At 42.9% G+C, this 22,085-nt stretch overlaps 1 protein-coding gene across 1 annotated transcript in view; it reads left to right on the top strand.

The window, feature by feature from the left end:
• Positions 1-22,085, top strand: part of TMTC1 (transmembrane O-mannosyltransferase targeting cadherins 1) — a 142,664-nt gene that overhangs the window by 52,598 nt on the left and 67,981 nt on the right. Inside the window, exons 6-8 of the mRNA XM_050915106.1 lie at positions 3,886-3,967; positions 4,959-5,062; positions 17,606-17,795. Coding sequence (XP_050771063.1) covers positions 3,886-3,967; positions 4,959-5,062; positions 17,606-17,795 — 376 coding nt within the window. The remainder of the gene's footprint in view (positions 1-3,885; positions 3,968-4,958; positions 5,063-17,605; positions 17,796-22,085) is intronic.

Genomic DNA, 22,085 nt, shown 5'->3' with positions numbered 1-22,085 from the left:
TAGCATTTTGCTGCGTGGAGCTACCATCAATACAGTTTTTCTACATACATCCCACGCCTGCTCTCATGTGGGAATGAATGCTTGTGTGTATTTTGGCATGGGGAGCCATGTTATGCTGGTCGGGGTGGAGCAGGTGATAGGGAGTGGTTCCCATGAACTGTGGGATGTTTGGCAGCCTGGTGTGGTTGGCAAATGCATGGAAATCTGACCTGTAAATGACTTTATACAAGGCAGCTGTTTAAAATGGGTATAAAACAGTTAAACTGTTGTAATAGTAATTTCTTTGATTGTCCCAGCTAAAGACAAAACAAAGCTTTGGCTGATCTTAAGGTTGTCTGAGCAAAGCTTGATGTAACTTTAGATGTGTTTGCAAGCTGCAATTTTACATGTAAAATGCTACTGCATTTTACATGCAGCGTGTCACTGACATTTAGCAAACTTCCTTGTCCAGGTCCCATTTACAGTTCATTTGATTTTAATACATAAACGATGTATTGTTCTTTGCCTGCACCAGACATGAGACATTTTACTAGTTACTTTCCCTGAAAAAAGTAGTAGCCTCAGTAAGGTACTCTGGAAAACTACATGGTTCTTGTAAAGCTTTGATGCACTGAGCATAACCCATACGTTTATGCCACTCCCGCACGTTCATGTGATGAGCGGACAGCTGGATTACCAAGCAATGAACCATGTTATCTTTCATGGTTTCCAGATAGACTTCAGGACAGTAGCTTTCTCAAAATGAAAAAGCCTTGCTTCTTAATTGAACTATCATGGAAAGAAACATTTCTTAGCTGAAGCTGCAAAGTAGCAAAAGCATTTGGAGGAAGGATCAGAAAGCTCAGGACTCTGAACTCTCTTGCTTCACCCATTCCCAGTTACCCATTGCTTTCATTCTGGTTCCTTCCTGCTTGCTGCCCATCTGCTCTCTAGCAGAGTGGTGATTTGCAGTTGGTGTCAATGCAGGGGTTTCTTTTTTTCCTGGAGATGTTACTGCTCCACAACATAAACTGAGGGGCCTGTCAGGATTTTCTGAAATGCTTTCAAAAGGCCTGCTCGGCAGTGGCCAGAGATACCCTTCAATTCAGTGGAGCACTTCAAATTAACTTTGACTTGCAGATAAACTCATGCCTTGAAACTGTGTTTGGTAGCTTGCATGGTGTTATGCTTGCTGCAAGGAAGGTGCGAGATGTGGGCAGCATTTTCGTTACTCATAGGCAGACAAAAGAAGTCAAAATCAAGATGTTTAAAGAGTAAGCATTCCTGCACTGTACTGCCAATAATGAAAGAGCAACTACTCCCTTCCATTTACATTCATTTTCTAGCTTTAATTTTCTCCTCAGGCCAGGCTTGAGACAGAACAGAGAGATGGTAATAATGAGGGTTCCTCTGTGCTTTATGGTGGTCTCCAGACTTAGATCAGTGTTTGCAAGGCCCTGAAGCACAGACACACTTTCCTGAGCCTCAGCAGCCGAAAATGAAGTTTACCCTTCTGGCTGAAGGGCTACCTTCACAAATAGCGTGTTGTCCCTAGCAGTTGTTCCAGCTGGAACATCTTCGATGCAAACTTGATCTGTTAAAACCCAGATCCCTGCTGAGCACGGCAAAGCAGCGGGGTCTGCATGTCCCCACCTCCCCGCAGGTGCTGTCCCCTGAGCTCGCAGCTTGCCCGACCACAAGTGGCTGTTCTGGAGGGTGGCAAACACATGGCCCGGAGATGATGGCCACCTCACGAGTTTTAGGTCACTGGCGTGCGAGGTGATATAGTTTCTCAAGGATGAAGTTGGCAGACTTCTTGACACCGATAAAAGTGCTCCTCTGTCTCTAATTGAAGTCTTGGAGAAAAAGCTGAACTGTTCTGGCTAATCTTTTCCCAGAATAATTCCACCTAAAGCAAATATTTGTAATGGAAAATATCTGCCCAAATTGTTGCAGTTAGTTAAAACTACAAGCGAGTGAAAATAGGTTCTTGAAAAGAGTCAGGCAGCATGATTAATAGAGGGCTCTCCTCCCTCCACCCATAAAAATATAAACAAAATGCAACTCAACACTTGTTCCTGCTGCAAATCACGAGGGGGCTGAGTTTCATAAAAGGTTCCAGTAGGCAACAAAAGACCGGGGTTTGATCCAAATGCTATTAAAGTCACCGAGAGTCTTTCCTTTTGGCTCCGGTGGGCTTTGGAGCAGGGCCATGGTGAACACTTGAAGGCCAACCTGACCTTTCATGGAGAGAGAAAGCTGAAGGCTTAGTTTCATCTCACTTGTACTTGCTGGAGCCTCATTAAAATCAGTGGAAGCTCAAAAAACTTTACACTTTGCGGAGTTCAGCCCTTGAAGACTAGTCTGACATTTAAGTCAGATTCGGTGCTTAAATGTCAACATTTGTAAATAAGTAGACACCAAAGACTGAAAGTCATCTGGCTTGCTTTACAGTGTGTGGTTTGGTTCCTGAGTTTTAGGCACAACACTTAGGGAAAGTTTTCTGAAGAGCTGTTATTTTGTAGAGAGCACCCAGATGTACTTCTTTCTCCTTGTAAATGCTGCCTCTGTTTTTTGCTGGCTCTGCCCCTGGTGCTTTTGTCTGCAGTGTAATCTTTTCTCCATCATGCCATGGTGACCAGGCTTGCAAACTTCCTACTATAGAAAATTTGAACAAAAACCCAGATATTAAAGACTCTTGGCAGCATTAGGAAGTGCTGCAATCTTGGTTTTTCGAAGACTTGAAGGGTGGAAGCAATCAGATGATAGACTGTCTTGAGGAATTTGGAGAGGAAATAAGATGCGTTTTATATGCTAGATGTTCATGGGAGAAACATATGATGCTTTCATGCTTGGAAAGGTAACTTGCATGCAGGTGTTGTGATTCATGCTGCAGTTTTTGTAAATCATTTAAATAGAGTATCCCGATACTGACTGTATGTTACACACAGGAACCTGCAAATGTTTTCCTTCTGAATTTATTTTGTTTACTTGATATTTATAACTTCTTAAAATTATTTGTCACTTTTTCAATAGTTTTCTAGCTCCTATATGCTTAAAATATTCCTGTTGTCTCTTCTGTATTTCTTTTTGTTTCTCATTGCTTTATTACAATGACGAAGCCTCTGTAAGGTTCAACAGAAATGGAATTATCATTGAATTAATGTCATAGGTATGGCACCGTTTGTTATATTAAGAAAGCTCCTTAGAATTTGGCAAGTGCTTCTACTCTATATTAAAATAAATGTGTAGTTTTGGCTCCAGATACAGCTTAATTTTACTCATTGAGAAACAGGAAGGTTTTTATGAACATTCCTACAACAATAAGCCACCTGTGTGTTTGTTTCTGTGCAGTTAATTATCATAACACCTTGTCAGCAGACTTGTAATGAAACTTAAGTATGCAGAATACACTTAAAAAAAAAATGCTTAAAATAAGTTCAGTTCTGCTAGACAGTTATTCCTATCTCTAGTGACTGAGCAGAGAGCTGGCAACGAGAAGTTTTTGCATTTTAATCATGGCCTAAAATTGAATTGCTCTGTTTGGGTGACCTTTTAAAAATGTGTCTCGGCGTAGTTTTCTGGGATTCTGAAGACAGCAATCTTCGTGAGACACACGTGGGGGTTTTCTGAGGATTAAGGAGTTAACTGATGATTTTTTAAAACAAAAAAAACCACAACAGATTTTGATGGGGAAGCTGCAATGTATTATAGTGTGTATTATTTGAAGTGGTCTCAATATTTTACTTAAGTCATATGGAAAGAGCTTTGAAGAGTAGGAGTGATGTCATTATTACCGCACGTTACTTTAGGGTGGTTAAAACAATGTACAGCTTTTTTTCCAGTTTGAAAAACAAGTTATTGTTTCAAAGTATTTCAACAAATATTTGTTTCCTTATATTTCAGCTACCTGACTGCAAATAACAACCAGAATTTCTTGTATACTGCAAGGCCTTTTTTGAAGAGAGCTGCTTTGGTGATAAGCTACGTAAGTACGACTGGACTTGACCATGTATTTCTGTGTATGATGAGAATGAACATTGTGTGGTGGTATCCCAAAAGACTCGGAAAGCTTAGATGGTAGATCTTAATACAAAGTTAGTCTTGGAAAATAGTCTAGGAAACTGCAGCTGGGCAGAGACAAGAATATTGCTGTGTTTTCAGTTCACATTTTCTTTTAATTTATAGTGGTTGCCCTTAAAACCATGTAATCATCTGCAAGTATTCTGTGCCCTAAATGCAGGGGGACACTCTGGCGCTGGGCTGACTTTTCAGTGGCATGCTGTTAGTTTCAGTGCACAGCTTGGTAAGAGTCACAAGAAAAGCTCTGCCTGCGAATACCTGCTGCTTGACATGCTCCAAGCAGGACTTGACATGTTGCAGGGGAGAAAACAAGCACCTCCACGGGGGAGTGCTGGGTGTGCAACTCCCTTTGCTGCACTAGGAGCCGGATCCCCTTGCTTGTCCCTTGACAAGTAGTTCCCAGAAAGGTGGAGGAGTGCCAGCCCGCAGAAGTCCTTCCAGGGATTAGGATTACACAGCATGAGAAACACCGATGGAGCTTGTCCTTACACCTATGCCAGCATGAGTGAACAGCTTTTAAGACATCAGCCATATTTTTCTCCTCTGTGTTTAGGTAGAGGTCAATAGCAAAGCTCTGCAGTCTGAGCCGCAGCAGGGTGACGGATTTGTCCTTCAAAATGCTGCCTTTGTCGTGGGTAGCTGAGATATGCCAGTTGCTGTCTGTAATGCACACATGAAAGGAGGGGGGACGCAACAACATGGCATGCTCTCTGTGCTGAGGGTTGGCACGTTTGTCACCCTGCATAGGGTGGCAAAACTGAATTTTGCCTAAACCGCTGAGCTGACTCACTTCTAGGCACAGAGCAGAGCATGGAGAGCTATCACAACAAAATATTTGCTGGAGGCCTTAGTTCTTCTTAGTAGCGCATTGCTAACCGAGATGTTCTTCTTTGAAGGTGATTCTCGTGTTGTATTTCCGCCTCTGGATAATGGGAGGATCCATGCCGATGTTTTCGGAGCAGGACAATCCAGCTTCATTCTCGCCGTATTTACTGACGAGGTACAATGCCACTAATCAAACAAAAGTTTTCAAAAGTGTAGTCTTGACATTATTTTTTCCCTGCACTAAAATGTTTTACAGATGGCAAATGAGAAGACTTGTTTTGTTGTCTTAACTTAATTACTTCTCCTTATTGCTCTGTCTAGAATAGAAAGCAACCAGCATTATTTGAACCCCAAAGCATGCTCTGGGTCTTGTAGAGTTATATTACAGATGCTTTCTTACTGAAAAATGTGGGTTTATTTTTATGCAAAGACCAAAGAATGTAGTTTAATTGCCTGAGCACAGGACCGGAAAGCCCAGTGACTGAAGCCTAATCCTAAACCTTAAAATTGCCTGCTCCTGAGGTATGGGATGCAAGCATTCAGAGTTTCTGCTTCAGCTGAAGTTTGTGTAAAAAGGGGATGACCATTCCTGTTGGTGGAATATCGGTGGCTAATCAGTGAAGGTGGAAGGCAGGGCCCTGCTGGAACAGAGTACTGCACAGCTCTGGCTAAGCATAGGATGGGCTGCCATGGATGTGGCAAAAACAAAGAACCTGAAATTTGTGTTAACAGATTTTTGTTATTTTATCACCTTTTTTTTTTTTTTAAAGATACATAAATGCTTAGATGTGGTAAAAACGTTTTTTTTCCTTGCCTGGGACCCGGTGTATGGTTAGGTCGGCTGATACCACATCCCTCTGGTTCTGCTGGGCCAGACCAGCAAGGCAGTGGCAGCTGCGACTTAGGTCTTCCCTCCAGACCTAACCAGACCAGTGTTCCGAGAAGGTGGTAGGAAGTTGATTTCCTCTTAAGATGGGGCCATGTGCATAACTGTTTGCTCTGGTTAGCTACTGAACCAGGGAAAGACACTTTGGAGGCTTCTGGAGGAATTTCCTGATGTCTCAAATGAAAATGGGAACAGTCCTCCTCTGTGTCACTTTCTGGCCTTGCTGGCTCCTCATTCCAACAGTGGAATTGCAGCTGAGACACGGGTTGAGATCAAGCAATCCTTATTCAACATCTGCTGCAGAATTGGACTGGATCTCATTTGGGAGACCTTTATGATAATGTGACAACAGCTCCTATTACCATCAAGGCTAAAAGTGCTTCCAGGAAGCACGTTGTCTGATTTGGAAAGCTCTGATCTGTTCGCAGCATTTCTGGCAGAGTCATTAATACCAGACTCTGTGCAGCACAGCGTGAAGGATTTGCTGCTGTCCCTTTTTGATATGTTTATGCTGAGATGGGGGTCATCAAGTCATAAATGATCCTGGCCTGATTCCAATTACGTATTCTGTGCTGCAAATGTCTTTCGTGTATTTGTCTCTTTACATCTTGTAATGACAGGGGAAGGTTTTTTAAACCCAAAAGCTAAGTCATTCTTGGGGTATGAAACAGTGACTATTTTTACCACTGGCACTGGATTTTATTAACAGCCTTATGAAAGGCAAGTGAGAGTGCTGCTGGCTGAGGTCCTCCCTGGCCCCAGCAGCAGCCCTGACTTCACCTGCAGTCCAGCAACACCTACCTGCTCCAAACCTAATTAAGGAAACCCTTGCCAGTAAAAAACAGTAGTATTGTTCTGGAGGGATTCTAAAATCCTGTAGTTATCCCAGCTCTTCCACTTCTGCTGAGCTTGATCTTAATCCTCACTTTAGCCAATTTACCCAGAAGCCTGTATCTTCCATCCAGAAAACCCATCCTTTCGGCAAGCCCGAATGCCAGCCGTTACATGGCTTTCTAATATGCAGAGTTAAACTTAGCTGGTCGGTTCCTTCCCTGCTGATCTAGCACCAGCCTCCCATGGCTGATGCTCAGGCACGGGTCCTGACAACAGAAGCTGAAAAGTAGGTTTGTTGCTGAATCCTGGTCAGGGTCCAGTCAAGAGACGGGACTGGAGGCAAGGCTGCAACATTGGCCCAAAGTCCATCCAGGAGAAGGGGTGAGAGGCAGGAGTAAGGACAAGCGAGAACATGTGTCTGTGGGGCTCCATCCAGGAGAAAAGCTACCTACAGCACAGGTCCGAGGTCCATCCAGGAGACAGGGCTGAGCTGAAATGGGGCTCCTAGAGCAATGGGCATCAGGCATGGGGCCAGGTGAGGCGCATCAGGGCCCTGACAGCGTGTTGCTGCAGTTCAGTACCTGCCACTTTCCCTGCTGTGGATCTTGTTGTTGACCTGTGATAGTCCCTGTCCTCGCTCTCTGGGCACTGTATGATCTAGAAAGAAGCTGGGTCCTGAGATTCTTTGACCTTAACCCTAGTCTCCTGGCATAAGCCTTCATCTTAGATGTGAAGTACCTGCAGAATATGTCTATAAATTCTTCTCTGCAATTCTTGTTTCTCTGAACTCAAACCTTAAGCTGACTGCTACCTTGAACTTGCAACCAAACAACCTGAAAGAGGCCAAAACCCGGCTATCCTGATCCTATGCACCACCCTAAGCCTGCAGGATTCACCTGCCGGCATGTTAGGCTTGCTCAGCAACACCTTCTTTCCTGAACCCAAACGCTAACCCTTCACTTCAGAATAGTCAGTGACCCACCGACTGCCTCAGAGCTAGTTATAGGGCCAGCTGCGCTGCTGGCAGTGGTCTTCATGTTAGACCTGTGGGGTCCACCTGCAAACAAGAAATCGGAGATGAGAGCTGTTTTTTTTATTGTTGTATCTTGCCAGTCTCACGGAGCTGTGGGAAGACTAATTAGTCAATGTGGATGATACCTTATGGTAAGTTTCTGGACAGCTGAGGTGGCAAATTTTTGCCAAATGGGTGAGTGGTCAATCCTGCAAGTAGACAGAGACCTGGTGACTGTCTCTGAACTGACAGCCCATGATGCACCCACTGACCACAGCCCTTATCTTGGCAACAAACCTTTTCCTTCCTTACCTCCTCTTTCAGACTCAAACTATAACTCTTGCCTGAGACTTTATCTTGGTCAGAGCTGAAGCTATTGCTGCAGAACTGACATTGTGCCAGTCATCATGAGTGCAGGACTGGGATGTCAGATGGAGCCAGCAAGGTTGAGTGGCGTTGGCCTGGTTTCCAGGAAGGTCTGTGTGTCTGGCCAGCGGGAAGGCTAGGCTGAGGTGCAGGGCTGGCGTTCAGCTTAGGTGCAAGGAGGAGGGAGGCTGAAGAGATAAGATTGTTTTTAAAGCCTGGTATTTCCACAGGGTAGAAATAAGAAGTGGTGTTAGCTGAGTAAATTGCTTGAGGGTGGATTTGGAGGTGATACAACTTGCTGGCCCTGGTGTTAGGGCCTAAGACATCAAGGCTCGAGGATATTCAACATCCAAGTATGTGCTGGTGTGTGTGGTTGCTTGCCCAACTGGTGGATGTCCAGTCACATGGGAGAGTTTGTGGTTATGGTTCAGCCTCAGAGAAGCTGCTAAGCAGTGTGTGTTCCTCAGCTGTGGACACCTACAGCAGCAGCATATGAAGAGTTGGTGCGAGAAGCTTTTAATGAGGTTTTGAAGGCAGTAATTAGGTCACAGCACTGAATTTAAAGCCAGGACGTTATTTGCAATTTGGGTTGAGTTGGGAGGGAGTGGAAGAGCTAAGTTTGGTGTCAAGACCAGAAGGGAGATGCCCCAAGAAACTAAAAGGAAGGCCAGTGTTGGGTGGTGATCTTGAGGTGGTTACTAACACCTTAACTATGGCTGAAGCAAAGGTTAGTGCTCAGGCAGCAGGCAAGTTGTTTTGTAACTCTCTGAAGATCATGCAGGGCACAAATTGGAGTTTCTGTTTGCAAGCAGTCGTCTTTAGTTGCACTGAGCTGGAAATGTGGTTATTGTGCATCTCTTGCCAGGGTAAATGTTACGGTTTTCAACAGAGTTGAAAGTTATTGTAAGACTTGGCCAACTCTGTGGGGCTTGGAGGAAGGCTGACGACAACAAGTGGAATAAAAAGAAAAACAGTAGTTTGGAAATGTGGGGCAGTCTTTGTGAAATGCATAAAGTTAGGTCTGGAGTTGGGGTCTTGGCTGACATAGGATGAACCCAAAGGAATATTGTTAACTCTCGCAAGGTTTCTGTGTCAGCTGGTGAGCTGTACAGGCACGGTTTGTCCCGAGGCTGGCAAGGGTTATTGGAGTGTTGCTAAGATTAGGGGTAGGTGTAAGTTATGGGTTTGAAAAAGTATTGAGTAATGAGGTCAGATTTTTGTCAGCCCTTATAATGCTTGTAGTGTAAATTAGATGACTGAGGGTGTGAGAGAGGTCTATGTATCCATGATTGTGTGGAGGAGGGGAGCATATAGAAATTAAGGTGTATCAAATGAATCCAAGAGGAGACAGGTTCCAAGCAAGCCAAGGAGGTAGCTTGCAACAGGTAGTTGAGCTGGGGAGTTCCTTCCTGCAGGATGCTGTGGGTGTGCTGAAAGTTTCTGCAGGCTCAAAGAGAGATTTGCCAAGTTAAAAAAAGAAATCCAGGCTACTAAATATGCAGAAACCACATCCAACTCTGGGACATCATGCTAGCTAGAAACTGGAAAAAATTATGTTCTTATATGCTTTGCTTAGCATTGATTTTTGGTCACTGCTGGAGAGAGGATCCTGGTCTGGACAGACTTTTGGTGTGGCCCAGTTTGGCCGTAGAACATGACTGTATGTTCTGTGTCACCTGTCTCCAATCTTGGACAACACAAATGTATAAATTCAAGTAGATACATAATGATTTATTTAACCATTGGAAGACGAAATATGCTGAAATAGTGACAGTTTTTCAGTCTTTAAAAAAAAAAAATCATCTGTTCAGTATATTCACTAAATTACTGTCCTTAAAATTACAAGTGAATGGGGATGCAAATAAATGCTTTGGAAGTCAGAATATGAATGCTTCAGTCCCTGCAAGGTACTGGATTTTTCTAATATTCCCAAATACCTTAAAATTTACAGTGACATAAATGAAAGCCACATTTCCATGTCCTTCAGTGTGTTGCTTGGCAAGGGTGATGTGAGAAGATGAAATCTGTCCATCATTCCCTTTCTCAGCGGAGGCAGAAATGAAGGTGTTGGGAATCCTGCTATTCGTAAGCACTGCCATTAAAGCCTGTCCATACAGGCTGTTGTACGCTGCAGAAAGGACGTACCTTCCCCAGCGACCTACCTTAAAGAACACAGGTTTCCAGTCACTGTGACTTGCTATCCCAAAATCTGCTATGGTAAGCTGTTGCAATAGAAAAACCAATCCCAAACCTCTGTTAAAACATTCTTGCTTGTATTAGATGAAAGTTGAGGAAGAATGCAATTAGAAAGGTTTTGAGAGCTACTCAGCTTTAGGTAAACAGTGTACTGAAGTGCAGCTTGAGTGTTAGCAGGGCGTTGAGCGGTGAGCTGTCATGCTTCAGACGTTTTGCACAATGTTTCTTTCTTCTGCCATTCTTGAGGGGAAAGAAGTAGGAGGCCTCTGGATAAACAGATTGTATTACTAACACTGTAGTGAGACAAGGGAAAAGTCCATCGTGCAGCATGTCTCAAGGTGTGTGAAACAGATTAAATCCTACCAGTAATTTCAAACTAAGAAAGTATGTTTTTTTTTAAACTATATCTTTGGGAGTCAAGTTATATTAATTTCTGCTGGCATTTGCCTTGTGACCTCCCTTGGCTGATCACTCTGGGCATGAAGCAGGCTTATTTGTGGTGTTGCATTAAATAGTTAATGCATTTCTACTAAGACTGCCTTGAGATAACATTGTCCTATGGTTGAACTGCTCTCTCTGTAAGCTTGACTTTCTGTATTTCTTTGCTGTTTCAATCAGGTAAATGAGAATTCAGTGCCGCAGAATGCTGAAGAAATGCTTATACATAAAAACTGGCACATACTCCTTTTCATAGAGATTTGTGACTGTTTTCTGAGCGATGCATTTAATCATCCCAGTTGTAACTTCAAAGGGAAAGGCACACAGCGGACCGGTGCTGGAGAAGTGGGTTCCTGTGCCAGACAGTTCTGGCAAGGCAATAGAAGTCAAGTGCAACAACTACTCTGGTATGGGTTTTTCACTGACCTTAGACCAGGAACTGGCATTAAAATAGACCCCTGTGATATACCAGTTCTTAATTAGCCAGGCTTGCACATGCTTCCTGAGTGGAAAAGTTCTGCCTGTTTTGTCAGTGCTTTCTGTCACGTACCCAAAGATGCTTAACTTCAGCCCTACATGTAATCTCTGCAGGCACCCAGCATTCAGGGCTCACTTCTAGACAAAAGGGGGAACAACAGTGTTGGTAAGAATTGCTGTCAAGCCCACCCAGGGCCCAGACAGTCCATACATTAAGTGTAAAATGTATTCTGTATTCCAAGGGGGCTGGAAGGTAGTGCTACAAAGCAAAGGCCATCCTACAGTAGCAGGTTCCCAGAGCCACGTGAAAGATTTCAGCATCTCTCTCAGTTAAGTTTTCTTGGTTTAATGAACAAATCCCGGTAGGTAGTGCTGCTCTGGAAATCAGCTTGATAGGCATTTTTAATGGGTCATGGCGCTTGATGCAAGCGCTGGTTACACAACAAGCCTTTCCTGCCAAAAGCCTGCGTATGGAGTTGGGGGGGGGGGGGGGGTGCGTGTAGCCAAAGCAGAGGCCGTTGGCTCCTATAGGCAATGCATTTTGCTCTTCAAAATACTTCCACGCAGGAGGGCTAGACCATGGCCAGTTTCTCAGGCAAAGCAGTGTGCCCAGGACATCCCTTTGGCTCCCGCCGGTGCGGGGTAGGTAATGCTCTGGGGTACAATGGACCGTTTCCAGAAACATCACAGCGGGTTTCTGCGGTCTAGTTTTTAACTTGCTGAGGATCAGCCACCAGTATCTCAGCGGCTGTTCAGAGGACCCTCCATCCCCTGCTGCCTCAGTGAGCCTCTTCTGAAGCAGTTGCCCACCAGTGACTGGGGGGTTTCGGCTGCGTGACTTCTGGAGCGTGCTGCTGTTGGTGGCGAGCTGAGGATCACGTTTGATCAGAAGGCACAGCATGCAGGGCTTTGCAGAGGAGAAACAGTACGAGATCAATCCCAGGTTTTCCAGCATTGAGACTCTGACAGCAGGCTCGGGTTTCACTGGAAATTCACAGGCTCTTTGAAAGTCTTTACTTTTCAAGAATTTGATATTTTTCAGATTCTTAGCCACAGAGTTGAAACAACTGAGAGAGCGCCGTTCACCAGATCAAAGCTCTTCAGGCTGTGAAGCTATAGAGGACAATGTAGTCTGCCTTTCCCCCTGTGCCCCTGGTGCACACAAACCCACCTTCCAGAGGAGTTAACTTGCTATTCATCAAGCTGCAGCTGTCTGTTTATCTGTATCTTTCTTTCCTACTCCTATCCTCTACCGACTGGCAGCTCTTTTCCCCTAGATGCAAGTTTTGATGAAAGGGAATGCACAGGCACTTTTTCCAGTTATGAGTATTTTCTGTCTAGCTGATACTTGCATTTGGATGTTAAATTGGAATTAGTCTGTCTGTTGCTTGTTTGTGTAGTCTTACTCCACCATCACAAAATGTGCTGGATAGACAGAGTGTGATTTTTTTTCTTCCAAGGCTATGAAAAGAAAATGTTTAGGCTGACAATATACAGAGCAGGAAAATAAACTCGTGAGAAAGAATGGCAGTTCCCCAGGGGAAGCACAAATATATACAATTTTAAGACAATATCCTTAAATACCACCACCTGGTTATAATTGCAGCCACATGTGTCCTAGGAGGACATTATTGTGAAGTAGCTCGTCAAACACACTTGGTTTTAGGGCTTTGTAGAGGATGAAGAGAGCCTTGAGCTGGAATCAGTTCAGCTGTTAATGCAAGTGAGAAGCTCTTTTCCCTAATAAAGGAGCTCTTCTCACCCTTACAGTGAACTGAAACCTCCCTGAGTCCCTGGCAGTGTGGAGGTTGTCTTCTCAGAAGAGCATTAACAAGGTCTGTGAGTTCTGAAAGGGCAACGACTATCTTCCTGCTTCTGTTTCAGATCCCCCCCTTCTTCATACACGCTCTTCTTTTCCCAAATACCAGTTAAGTGCACTGTTATCACCTGTCTTCTAGATAGGTCCATTTTTTTCCCAACCAGGAGAATATTTTGCTTTGCCTTGCTAAAATCCCCAGTGCAGCAAAAACTTCCACTTGCAGGTGAATACCCTGCTGGGTCTTTGGGGGTAAGGTTGTTTGTCAGGAATGGGATGGGTTGTTGCAGAACTGGGTAGGTGGTAGGTTGTACCACTGTATGCACCTAGAAAGAATAGGGTCACTGGCCCCTGCTTTTCCATGCAGCTTTGGTGGGGCACTGAGTCTTGTGATCACTCATGTAGCACAGTTTTAGGAAAAAATCTATAATCTCAGTCCCTGGGAGCTGGGGGAAAAAAGCTTAAAATGCTCCAAAATCAGAAAGCAAATGAAACTTCTCATAAATTTCTATAAATCTTGTCTTTTTTTAGCTAGTCTCACAATCCTCACGTGCTCTGATTGCCTGGGTTTGGCAGAGCTGAGACTAGGGCTTTTCCAAGCTCGTTAGTCTCTATTACAGCAAAAAATAACAGACAATCCCTCAAGTATTTTTCTGTCGTGTTGTTTGTGGCTTTAAGTAGTACCCTTTACTTTCAGTTTTGCAGCAGAAGCAATCAGTTCAGATAGTTGTTTTCTGCAACAGGTTCTAGATATGAGTCATCCTGTATTTATCTCAAACAAAGCACACAACAGTACATTTAAACTAAAAAATTTAAAACTAAACAAACTGGATTGCCATGACAACACCTGCTAGCTACAGGAGGAGCTGTGTTTTTCTGAACGTGCCAGAGATGCTGAGAAGTGAAAAGAACCACTTGATACTCACTGAAACTTGGATTTCCATGTTCAATTTGCAAATAAAAAAAAAAAATGACTCTGCTGTAATGCAAATTCCCAGCCTGGGGGAAAACTGATTGCCAATTAAGAGGCAGATTCTTCCAGTCATGTCACCAGTAATACTCTGACTTGCCTGGGATTAACTGATAGAGCAGGAGATGTTAGAGGCAGGGATTTTTCTCCCTTGGAATTCCAGCAGACATGAACAGCAATATAGAGAAGATCATTAATTTAAAATGTAATTCACGTAGTCAACTAATTAAAAGAGAATACTTTTGTTGCCATTTGCAGGTAGGTCGCTGAAATGTGGGTAGCTCCTGGAATGATTCCATGAATCTTTGAGTCTTTTCAAAATTTGCAAATTATTTCCTTGCAGTGTCAGCTTCGGTGACAGGGTTCTTCCAAAGTTTCTCCTGCATTTAGCTTTCTCCCTGGTTAGCCTTGTGATACGAGAGCCACACGGATGTAAAGGAATATCACGTGCTTTTGAGAGCCATAAGTAAAAAGCAGCACTGAATTGTCAGTAACTATTATTAGCATCCTGTTATTTTTCTGTTCCTAGTACCTAGAATAGTGACAGCTTGTAGTGCTTTATTTTATACAGCCATCCATCGCATTCAAGGAGAGGTTACCAATGCTGAAAGCATATCCAAACTTTTGCTGGGATCAGAGCTCACTCAAGGCTTTCTTGCAGCTTACAAACGTCTCCCAAAATCAGGCAGCGCCCTCTTGGATCTTGCTTCCGTGCCTGCTGATGGCACATGCACGTTCAATGAGGGTGTTCAGGCTTGACGACGAGAGATGTGGCCAAAGGTTCTCCAGTAAGGTGTCTGAAGAGGCGAACCAGTTGACCGTACGTAGATGGTAATAACTGTCACAGGCTTTAAAATAGTTCACCGCTGTTGGCAGAGCATATTAAGACACTAATTATTACTGTAATCAAACGGAGCAGTTGTCCATCTCCTCTGGGACCTGCCTCTGGCAGCAGGTTGTGAACATGGCTCCCAAGGAAGACGGAAACCCCACAAGCACATGGAAAGAGGGACTTGTTTACAAACCTCTCGTGATCAGCACGTGTCCTGGAGCATGTCTTCTCATCTTTAACAGCAGTTCGTCCTAACCTTCGAGCAGAAATGCATTAACACACACTAATCTGGCTACCCTGAATTCCTCTTAAAATTTGTTAAACTGACTCAATTTGTCATGGCAGCAAACTGTGTTTATCTATTCTGTGCTGCGTAACGATTTATCAGCTCCTGCCTTATCAGTGAAGATGCAGAAAAGCAACTAGTCCGTCTTTAACTGCAATGCTGCAGTTTGCTAAGATCCCAAATGTCATCTTGTTCCTTCCTACCCAGCAGCCCAGTCTGAGTAAGTAGGGGAGGGTTTCTGGTGTGTGTTGTGGTTTGCATACAAACGTCCATGAATATTGTGATGCTTATTGAAAATGATAATATGCCAGGGCATAAAAGGACACTCCATCCGAAAACTGGGCTCTCGTAACGCATCAAGTGCAAAACTAACTCAATGCTTCTGAAAATCCTGTCTAATATACACACTTGTAACAATATTGTATGCCATGACGTTATTCAGGTTGACATAAATAGACATGCCTTTTCTTTTAAAAGTAAAGCTAGAAGTGGATCTCAGTTTGGCTTTTAAGTAAGTAGCTGTAAATAAATGCTGGCGACCTTTTCTGAGCTGGTGTTGTATCGAGGCTGATACAGAAGTCTATTTTGTATTGTGGCCGAGCAGAGGTGGGGCCAGGCCACACATAACATCATGAGTGAGAGCCTTGGTGTGATTAAACTCCACCAGATTTTGCGTTGCTGTGTTTCTCTGTAATGCGGGCCAGAAAAGATTGGCTTGGTGACTAGAAAAGTCATATTTGTTTCTTTAGAAATAGTGAACAATCAAAATTGTAAGAAGAGTTTGAGTAAAATGAGATTATGTTTTTGAGGGATGCTTTCTTCAATAGAAACTGGCTTTTTAATCGCTACCTCTGTTAAAAGAGAAGATGGATTTTCTCTCACTTTTCCCCTTGTTTAGTACCTCAGGGTGGGAAGGGGAGGAAAATGGGGGGATGGAAGAGAAATGTACCAAATGGCTGAAAACCTTAAAAATTGTGGGAATATTCCATTTTCAGTCAGAACTGGGAGCTTAGAAAGATTTTCAGGGAAATGAGAATGTGCCTTTTCCACTGTTTACAATGAAACATTATTCCAGCTCTGTAAGCCTCCCCGCGTTTGGGTCGCGGTGCTGCTGGAGATGTTTGGTTTTTGGATGAGAAGAGAAACTGATATCCTAACTGTATGTGGTTATTTAAAAGTGTTTTCACAAAAATTTAGGCCTGTTTCATCCCCATGTCTTGGCCCAACTCCCCTCTGGAAACTCCCATCCTGCCTGCCTGGAGTCACATTTCGCTTCAGTGTCTTACAGCTTCCGCCACAAATATAATACAATGTTGTAAATGCTGTTCTAAGGGGCTGCATTTTGACCCCAAAGAAGCATGTTTGTAAGTGGCGAGTGAAACAATCCTCTATCTACATGGCTTGACATCTCTTGGGCATCCTTTGTTATCGTTTTAATAAACCTGCTAAGGTACCATGGCAACTGGGTGTGATAACAACAGCCAAAGCAGGCTCAGATGGAAGAAATCCTATGCAGGATAGAACATAATTTCATTTCTTTTTGAGTCTTTGCTGTCTTTGTTGTGTACAATGTGGATTTTTCCATTTGTGAACCAAGGAAGGGTTTGTCTGTTCCAAGGCTGTCGCAATTTTGCTTGGTTGACTTCAGGATTGCTGGAGTAATCTCCAGCCTCTTGCATACAAAAGTATTTAAACTTTTGTAAATGTGGTTTGAGGGGGATGCACTTTTGGGCAAGTAGGTGCCAAGCAGCAAAAGGCTGGGGAGGAAAGGGGATGTTGGTTTGATTTTATTTTTTTCTTGTTTTCTTTTTATTTTTTTTCTTGTTTTCTTTAGCCCAGTTGCACACATGCTGTTCTTGTTCGGTCTTCTGAAAGCCCTGCACACTTCCCAGGGGGCAGCATGTTCTCTGTTTCCATTCCCCATTAATTTCCTCTCTATTGAGAATACCAATTAATGAAGATTACGACAGTTTGAAAGGCTCCCTACTTCTCCATCGCTTCTGTGGCACATCTCATGCAAGCTGTCCCCAGCCCTAATAAGCTGTGATGGGATCAGCCAAGAATCACCCTGTGCCTCCTTTCTTCTGTATTTTCTCTCTGTGCTGGGATGCAAAGAGAAAAGACAGAAAGGTCTGACTTTAATTGCTTGATATTGTGCACATAGGAGAAATCCTAAATTGTAAGTTAAACCCAGCCAGAGGGATATTTTGTATTGCAGGAGTGATGCAGTGAACTGTCTAACAGTTCAATATATCTATGTACCTGCTTAGTTATTATTCATTTATTGTTGAAGCTGGTAGAAAGTCACTTCAAAAATCTACCATTCAAATGGGAGATGAAGATCTGTTAGTTTTCCAAACACTGGTGCATAGAAACCACGTAAATACTATTGATCTTATGTTATTTCTTTAAATGACCTGGTGAAGTGCCCCTCACCTATGTTAGCATCTCTTTATTGACAGAGAAGTATGGTATTGCCTGAGTGAGTTTGTTTTGTTTTTTTTCTTTTCTTCTCCTCACATATAGTATGTGGTAATTGCCAAAGGAAAATGTATCATGTGTTGGCAGTCATTCCATGTATTGCGTTACCCGTTTTCTTTTGCAGGTTTCTAACTTACTCCTACCTTCTGGCTTTCAATGCGTGGCTTCTGCTGGCACCAATCACCCTATGCTACGACTGGCAGGTCGGCAGCATCCCTTTGATCGAGTCCGTCTGGGATGCGAGGAACTTAGCCACAGTGTTCCTGGTGCTGGTGATGACGTTACTTAGCCTACACTGCATAGCTGCATTCAAGGTAACACCAAAAGATGTGCAATACAACGTTTTGTTTAAAATCTTTTGTTTCCTAATCTTCAGATGAAATGGTCAGTAAGTGGAAGTTTTCCTCTCAAATGCATTGGATTGAGGTGAAAAAACCATACTGCTACATAACTAATGCAGGCAAGCTTAACAGATGAAAACGTCCCTCTAGTTGAATGTCTCAGTCTCTAATTGGTCTGATTTGAGGGCAAAACTTGGCCTGGAGTCCTGCATTCAATTACTGTTAATGATCCAAACCGCACTGAAGTTGTTAAGTGTGTCTGCCTCTCCCGTAGTCATTAGGCTCTTTGTCACTTGCTTCAAACAGGACTGGGAACTGTCATCTGCAGAGCCATTTGAAAATAAAATCAATTATTGTATTCGTACCTTTGCTGTGCTTCTAAAACCTAAACGTTGGATACATCTTGATGAGAAGATTTCCCATCAGCGGAGTAATGGAATGTATGAAATCTGAAATGATCTGGAAATTGTTATTTAGCGTAAATAATATAGTTGGTAAGCCATGCCTCACAATTCAGCATTTCAGATCCACCATTAATCATATTGCAGAAATGAAAGTGAGGTTGTACTAGGCTTGTCAGAGATCAGATACGCACTTATGTGGAAGGGGGTTTTTTTGTGGATCGTAGGGAGTTACAAGGTATTCCTTCTTCAGTTGTGTTGTGGAAGCTTCTTTAGGAAAGGTGTTGGTAATAATTTTTGAAATAGTACAAAAGTTTCTCTTCCTTAAACATACGTATTGCTGAAAAGCATAGTAGGGGAGTGACAGGTTTCTAATACCTATATTATACTAAAATGCGCAGGTTATGTACATGCTTCAGTCTACGCTGGCAGTCTTCCCTGTGCTCCCGATCAGAGACAGAAAATGAACCAGGCTGCAGAGTCATTAATTTAGATTATACATTGACAGATGCTGTATGGGAAATATAGGAGTTTCAGTCGCTTTTTATTTCTTCTCCTGTTGTCAGAATTGGTACTATGTGTAAGATTAATGTTGTTGGTTTGCTGGGAAAAAAATCTTTCAGGATTATCCAAAGACATTCTGTGTTATTTTATTTTGGTTAAAATGATAATCCAGAAGGATTCCTTTGGGTAGCTGAATTGTTTGTCTTCTGTCAAACTGCAAAACAAAATATTTCAAAACACTTCGTGCATTAAATGTCTAATTTTATCATAATTTTATTCCTTCTGTTTTTTTTCTTAAAGGCAAAACAATTCAGTCTGGATTTATGAATACCACTGTTTGATTTGAAACTGCAACTTCTAATTTTTTGTGAGAATAAGGTCACTGCTTTGCTCTTAACCACTGTTAATGTTGCGTTAAGCAACATGAATTTCGCTCTCCAGGCATTGACTTACTGGATGCTTTGAAATTCATCTTGTAGATTCCCTTGTGTTTATCCTTGAAAACCCCAAACACAGAATAAATTGGATCTGAAGTGATCTGCTTTTGTGTCTAACCCAAGTAAAACCAGAACCATCACCTATTCTTGACAAAGTGCTCTAACCAGTCTCTGGTCACAGCCTCCCAGCAAACCCACTGTGAACATGGAACTGGTAATGGTTCCTGGGGGTCAACTTGGACATGCTTCCCCCAGCCCTAGGTATAATTAGAGGTAGCTGAAGTACTCTGCTTTTCAGGAAATTCTAAATTTCTGAAGCTATTTTCTATTGTATTTTCAATGACTCTCATAACAACCCAATTGTGGTACTGCCGTTAAGCCGAGTAGTATGAATCATTGAGGAAAGCAAACGGTAGGAAGAGGCACATTTCCTGGAAAGAAGTTATCCCGTTTGGCTTCGGACACTCTCAGGAGTGTCTTCTACAGTGAGGAGAGGGAAGTTCAGGACACATGAACTGCAGGCACAGTTTGTTATATTAGGGTCTTAAGAAAGCTTCTTTCCAAACACAACAGTAGTGGCCTTTCATACGACATTGCTCCCCCTAAGAAGGACCATCCTTCAGTCAAGCCCCAGACAGGCTATTTCTCAGTATTTTGCAGCTTGTAGGCAGCATAAGACAAATCAGTTGATTTTTCACATTTCATAAAGTGTAAGATGTTCTGCTTTCTTTTTGAAGCAAACACACAAAACTGCCTTAGGAGCCATTTTTCTCTCCTTTTTCATTGCAAAGTCTAACCTGGAAGCAATAGCTTGCAATTTTCTAAGGAATGGTTTTAGCGTGAATGGGCATGCAGTTTGTCTGCCTTTTGTTTGAGTGTGTAGGTGTGCAGGGGTAAGAGGACAAAACCTCATATTCATTCTCATTGGCACTAACACTTTCCTTTCTGTGGCATGGAGAATGGAAATGCTAGAAATGATTTTGGCAGAAGAGAAGACATTTGTGCAGTGAACATTGAACTGATTTTCAGTGGCAAGAGGCAATGCATGTGCATCCACAAAACAGGCTCACAGGAGACTCACAGAATATATTACGTGGACTGTAATTAGAGAATGTATGTATTGGATTTCCGCCTTTGTTGCCATTGAATTTTAAACAGGGCTAATTTGTTGTTGACGTTTGTGATTAGGGTAATAACCCTATTGGCATGTATGTGTAGTGCTGATAAAGGACATCTAAGGCATGAAGCTTTCTTGTTCCATTTCATTTTGTGAACATTATTATACCTCAGAAGGAGAAGAAACAGTGCTTTGCTGGAACACGTCTGTTACTAGATGGGGGGTTTTATGCTGAAAACTGCAAAAACAGAGAAGGCAGCTGTCCAGTTCGTTATGGTTTGGAGAGAGAAGCCTCCCTCCTCGTCCTCCTCATGCATTTTCACTGTTGTTCTCCTTCTTACGTAATGAGGAAGTCGCTTGAAAAATTGCTTTGTTAATTCCTTGTATATAACTTTCATTCGCTGGGTCATTTCATGGGCATAGTGCTAATCCCTCTTGCTTATTGGCCAAAGAGCTCCCCGTGAGCAGCTCCCCAAGGACTTGTTGCTCTGCACAGTGTTCAGGTGCACAGCCACAGTTCAGGTGCACAAGGCAGGTGCTCGTCTCTTGCTGCAGCCATCCCTATCACATGTGACAATTCATGTCCGTCTTCAGAAGGGCTGACGGGAGTAAAGAAAAGGCCTGCTCCTTGGCACACCTCCCACTGTAGGAGTAAAGGACCTTGCTGTCATCTCTGGCCAAGATTTTTTCATAGTGACTAATGTAGCAAAGTTGCAGTCCGTTGTTAAGCAGCTCTTTGAAACCTTTTGAGACTTGATTTTTCACCACCCAGATGCCCAGCACACTCTGCAAATTGGCCTCTCTTGACCTGTTTTAGCCGAGGCACCAGGAGTCACCGGCGTGTCTCAAAATCCTCAGGTTCCGCTCAGCTCTTTGTGGTGAACTTCCTCACCCAGTCTGGTTGGGCTTTGAGTAGTGTGCCAGGGATGTGACAAAGCCTGGGGATGCTATTGCAAATGCTGCTTAATTAGCAGTGTGATTAAAATGCAGCTTGTCCTGCAGTTGTAGCTGTGAAGGTATGTACAGAGCACGTGATGGATCAGATTCCACTTCCTATGTGGTACCTGTTATATGGAGGGCTGATAGTGGGAAAACTCATGTGTGCGATGGGGTAATTCAAAGCAAGGTGATCTGGAAAGCTAATTTGAAACAGTAGCTTTTGTACCTGACCAGTCTGGGGGAATTTATTGCAGCTCATACTGCTTGGCCCTTGTCTTGCATTTATACTCATGACCAACGCTATGGAGGTACCTTATAGTGGTTCACAGCACCTTCTACTTGTTCAGCAGGAACACATAATGATGTGCAACAGTTTGCTCATGTCTGAGGGGGGAGTGCTACTTATGTTTCACATCAATTAAAAAAAAAAAAGTCTCTAGTGTCCTCTAGGATATATCTTTTTAAAGAACGTGCTTTGCTGCTGTGTGTGATGTGGCTACATATGGTACAGGAAATGGTGATGATTTTCAAGTTATATTCATTACATGCAACTGAGATATATATTATTATCCTGTTCTTTCATATGCTACAGTTGGTTGTTTTTTACTTCAGGTCTAATTTTAAGGTACTGCTGCCTCTTCATTTCTCTGCATACTGCTTCTTAGCCAAGACAAGGCATTTTATACCAAATTATTATGATTTTAATTTGTGCTGTAATTGGCATCATGTTGCCATTTATCCGGTGGTTTATATGTATGAATAGCATCTAAGCATATTCCTCAGTCACTCACAGACTATGTTTCTTAGCTGACAATGTTTAATACCATCAAGGAGAGGAACGCATTTGCGTCTTCTCTTTGTGTGC

The sequence above is a fragment of the Gymnogyps californianus genome, chromosome 1 (genome assembly GCF_018139145.2).
Source record: "Gymnogyps californianus isolate 813 chromosome 1, ASM1813914v2, whole genome shotgun sequence".
Lineage (NCBI taxonomy): Eukaryota > Metazoa > Chordata > Aves > Accipitriformes > Cathartidae > Gymnogyps > Gymnogyps californianus.
Note: the sequence above shows the minus strand (reverse complement) of the source record. Positions and strands in the feature narration are given on the sequence as shown.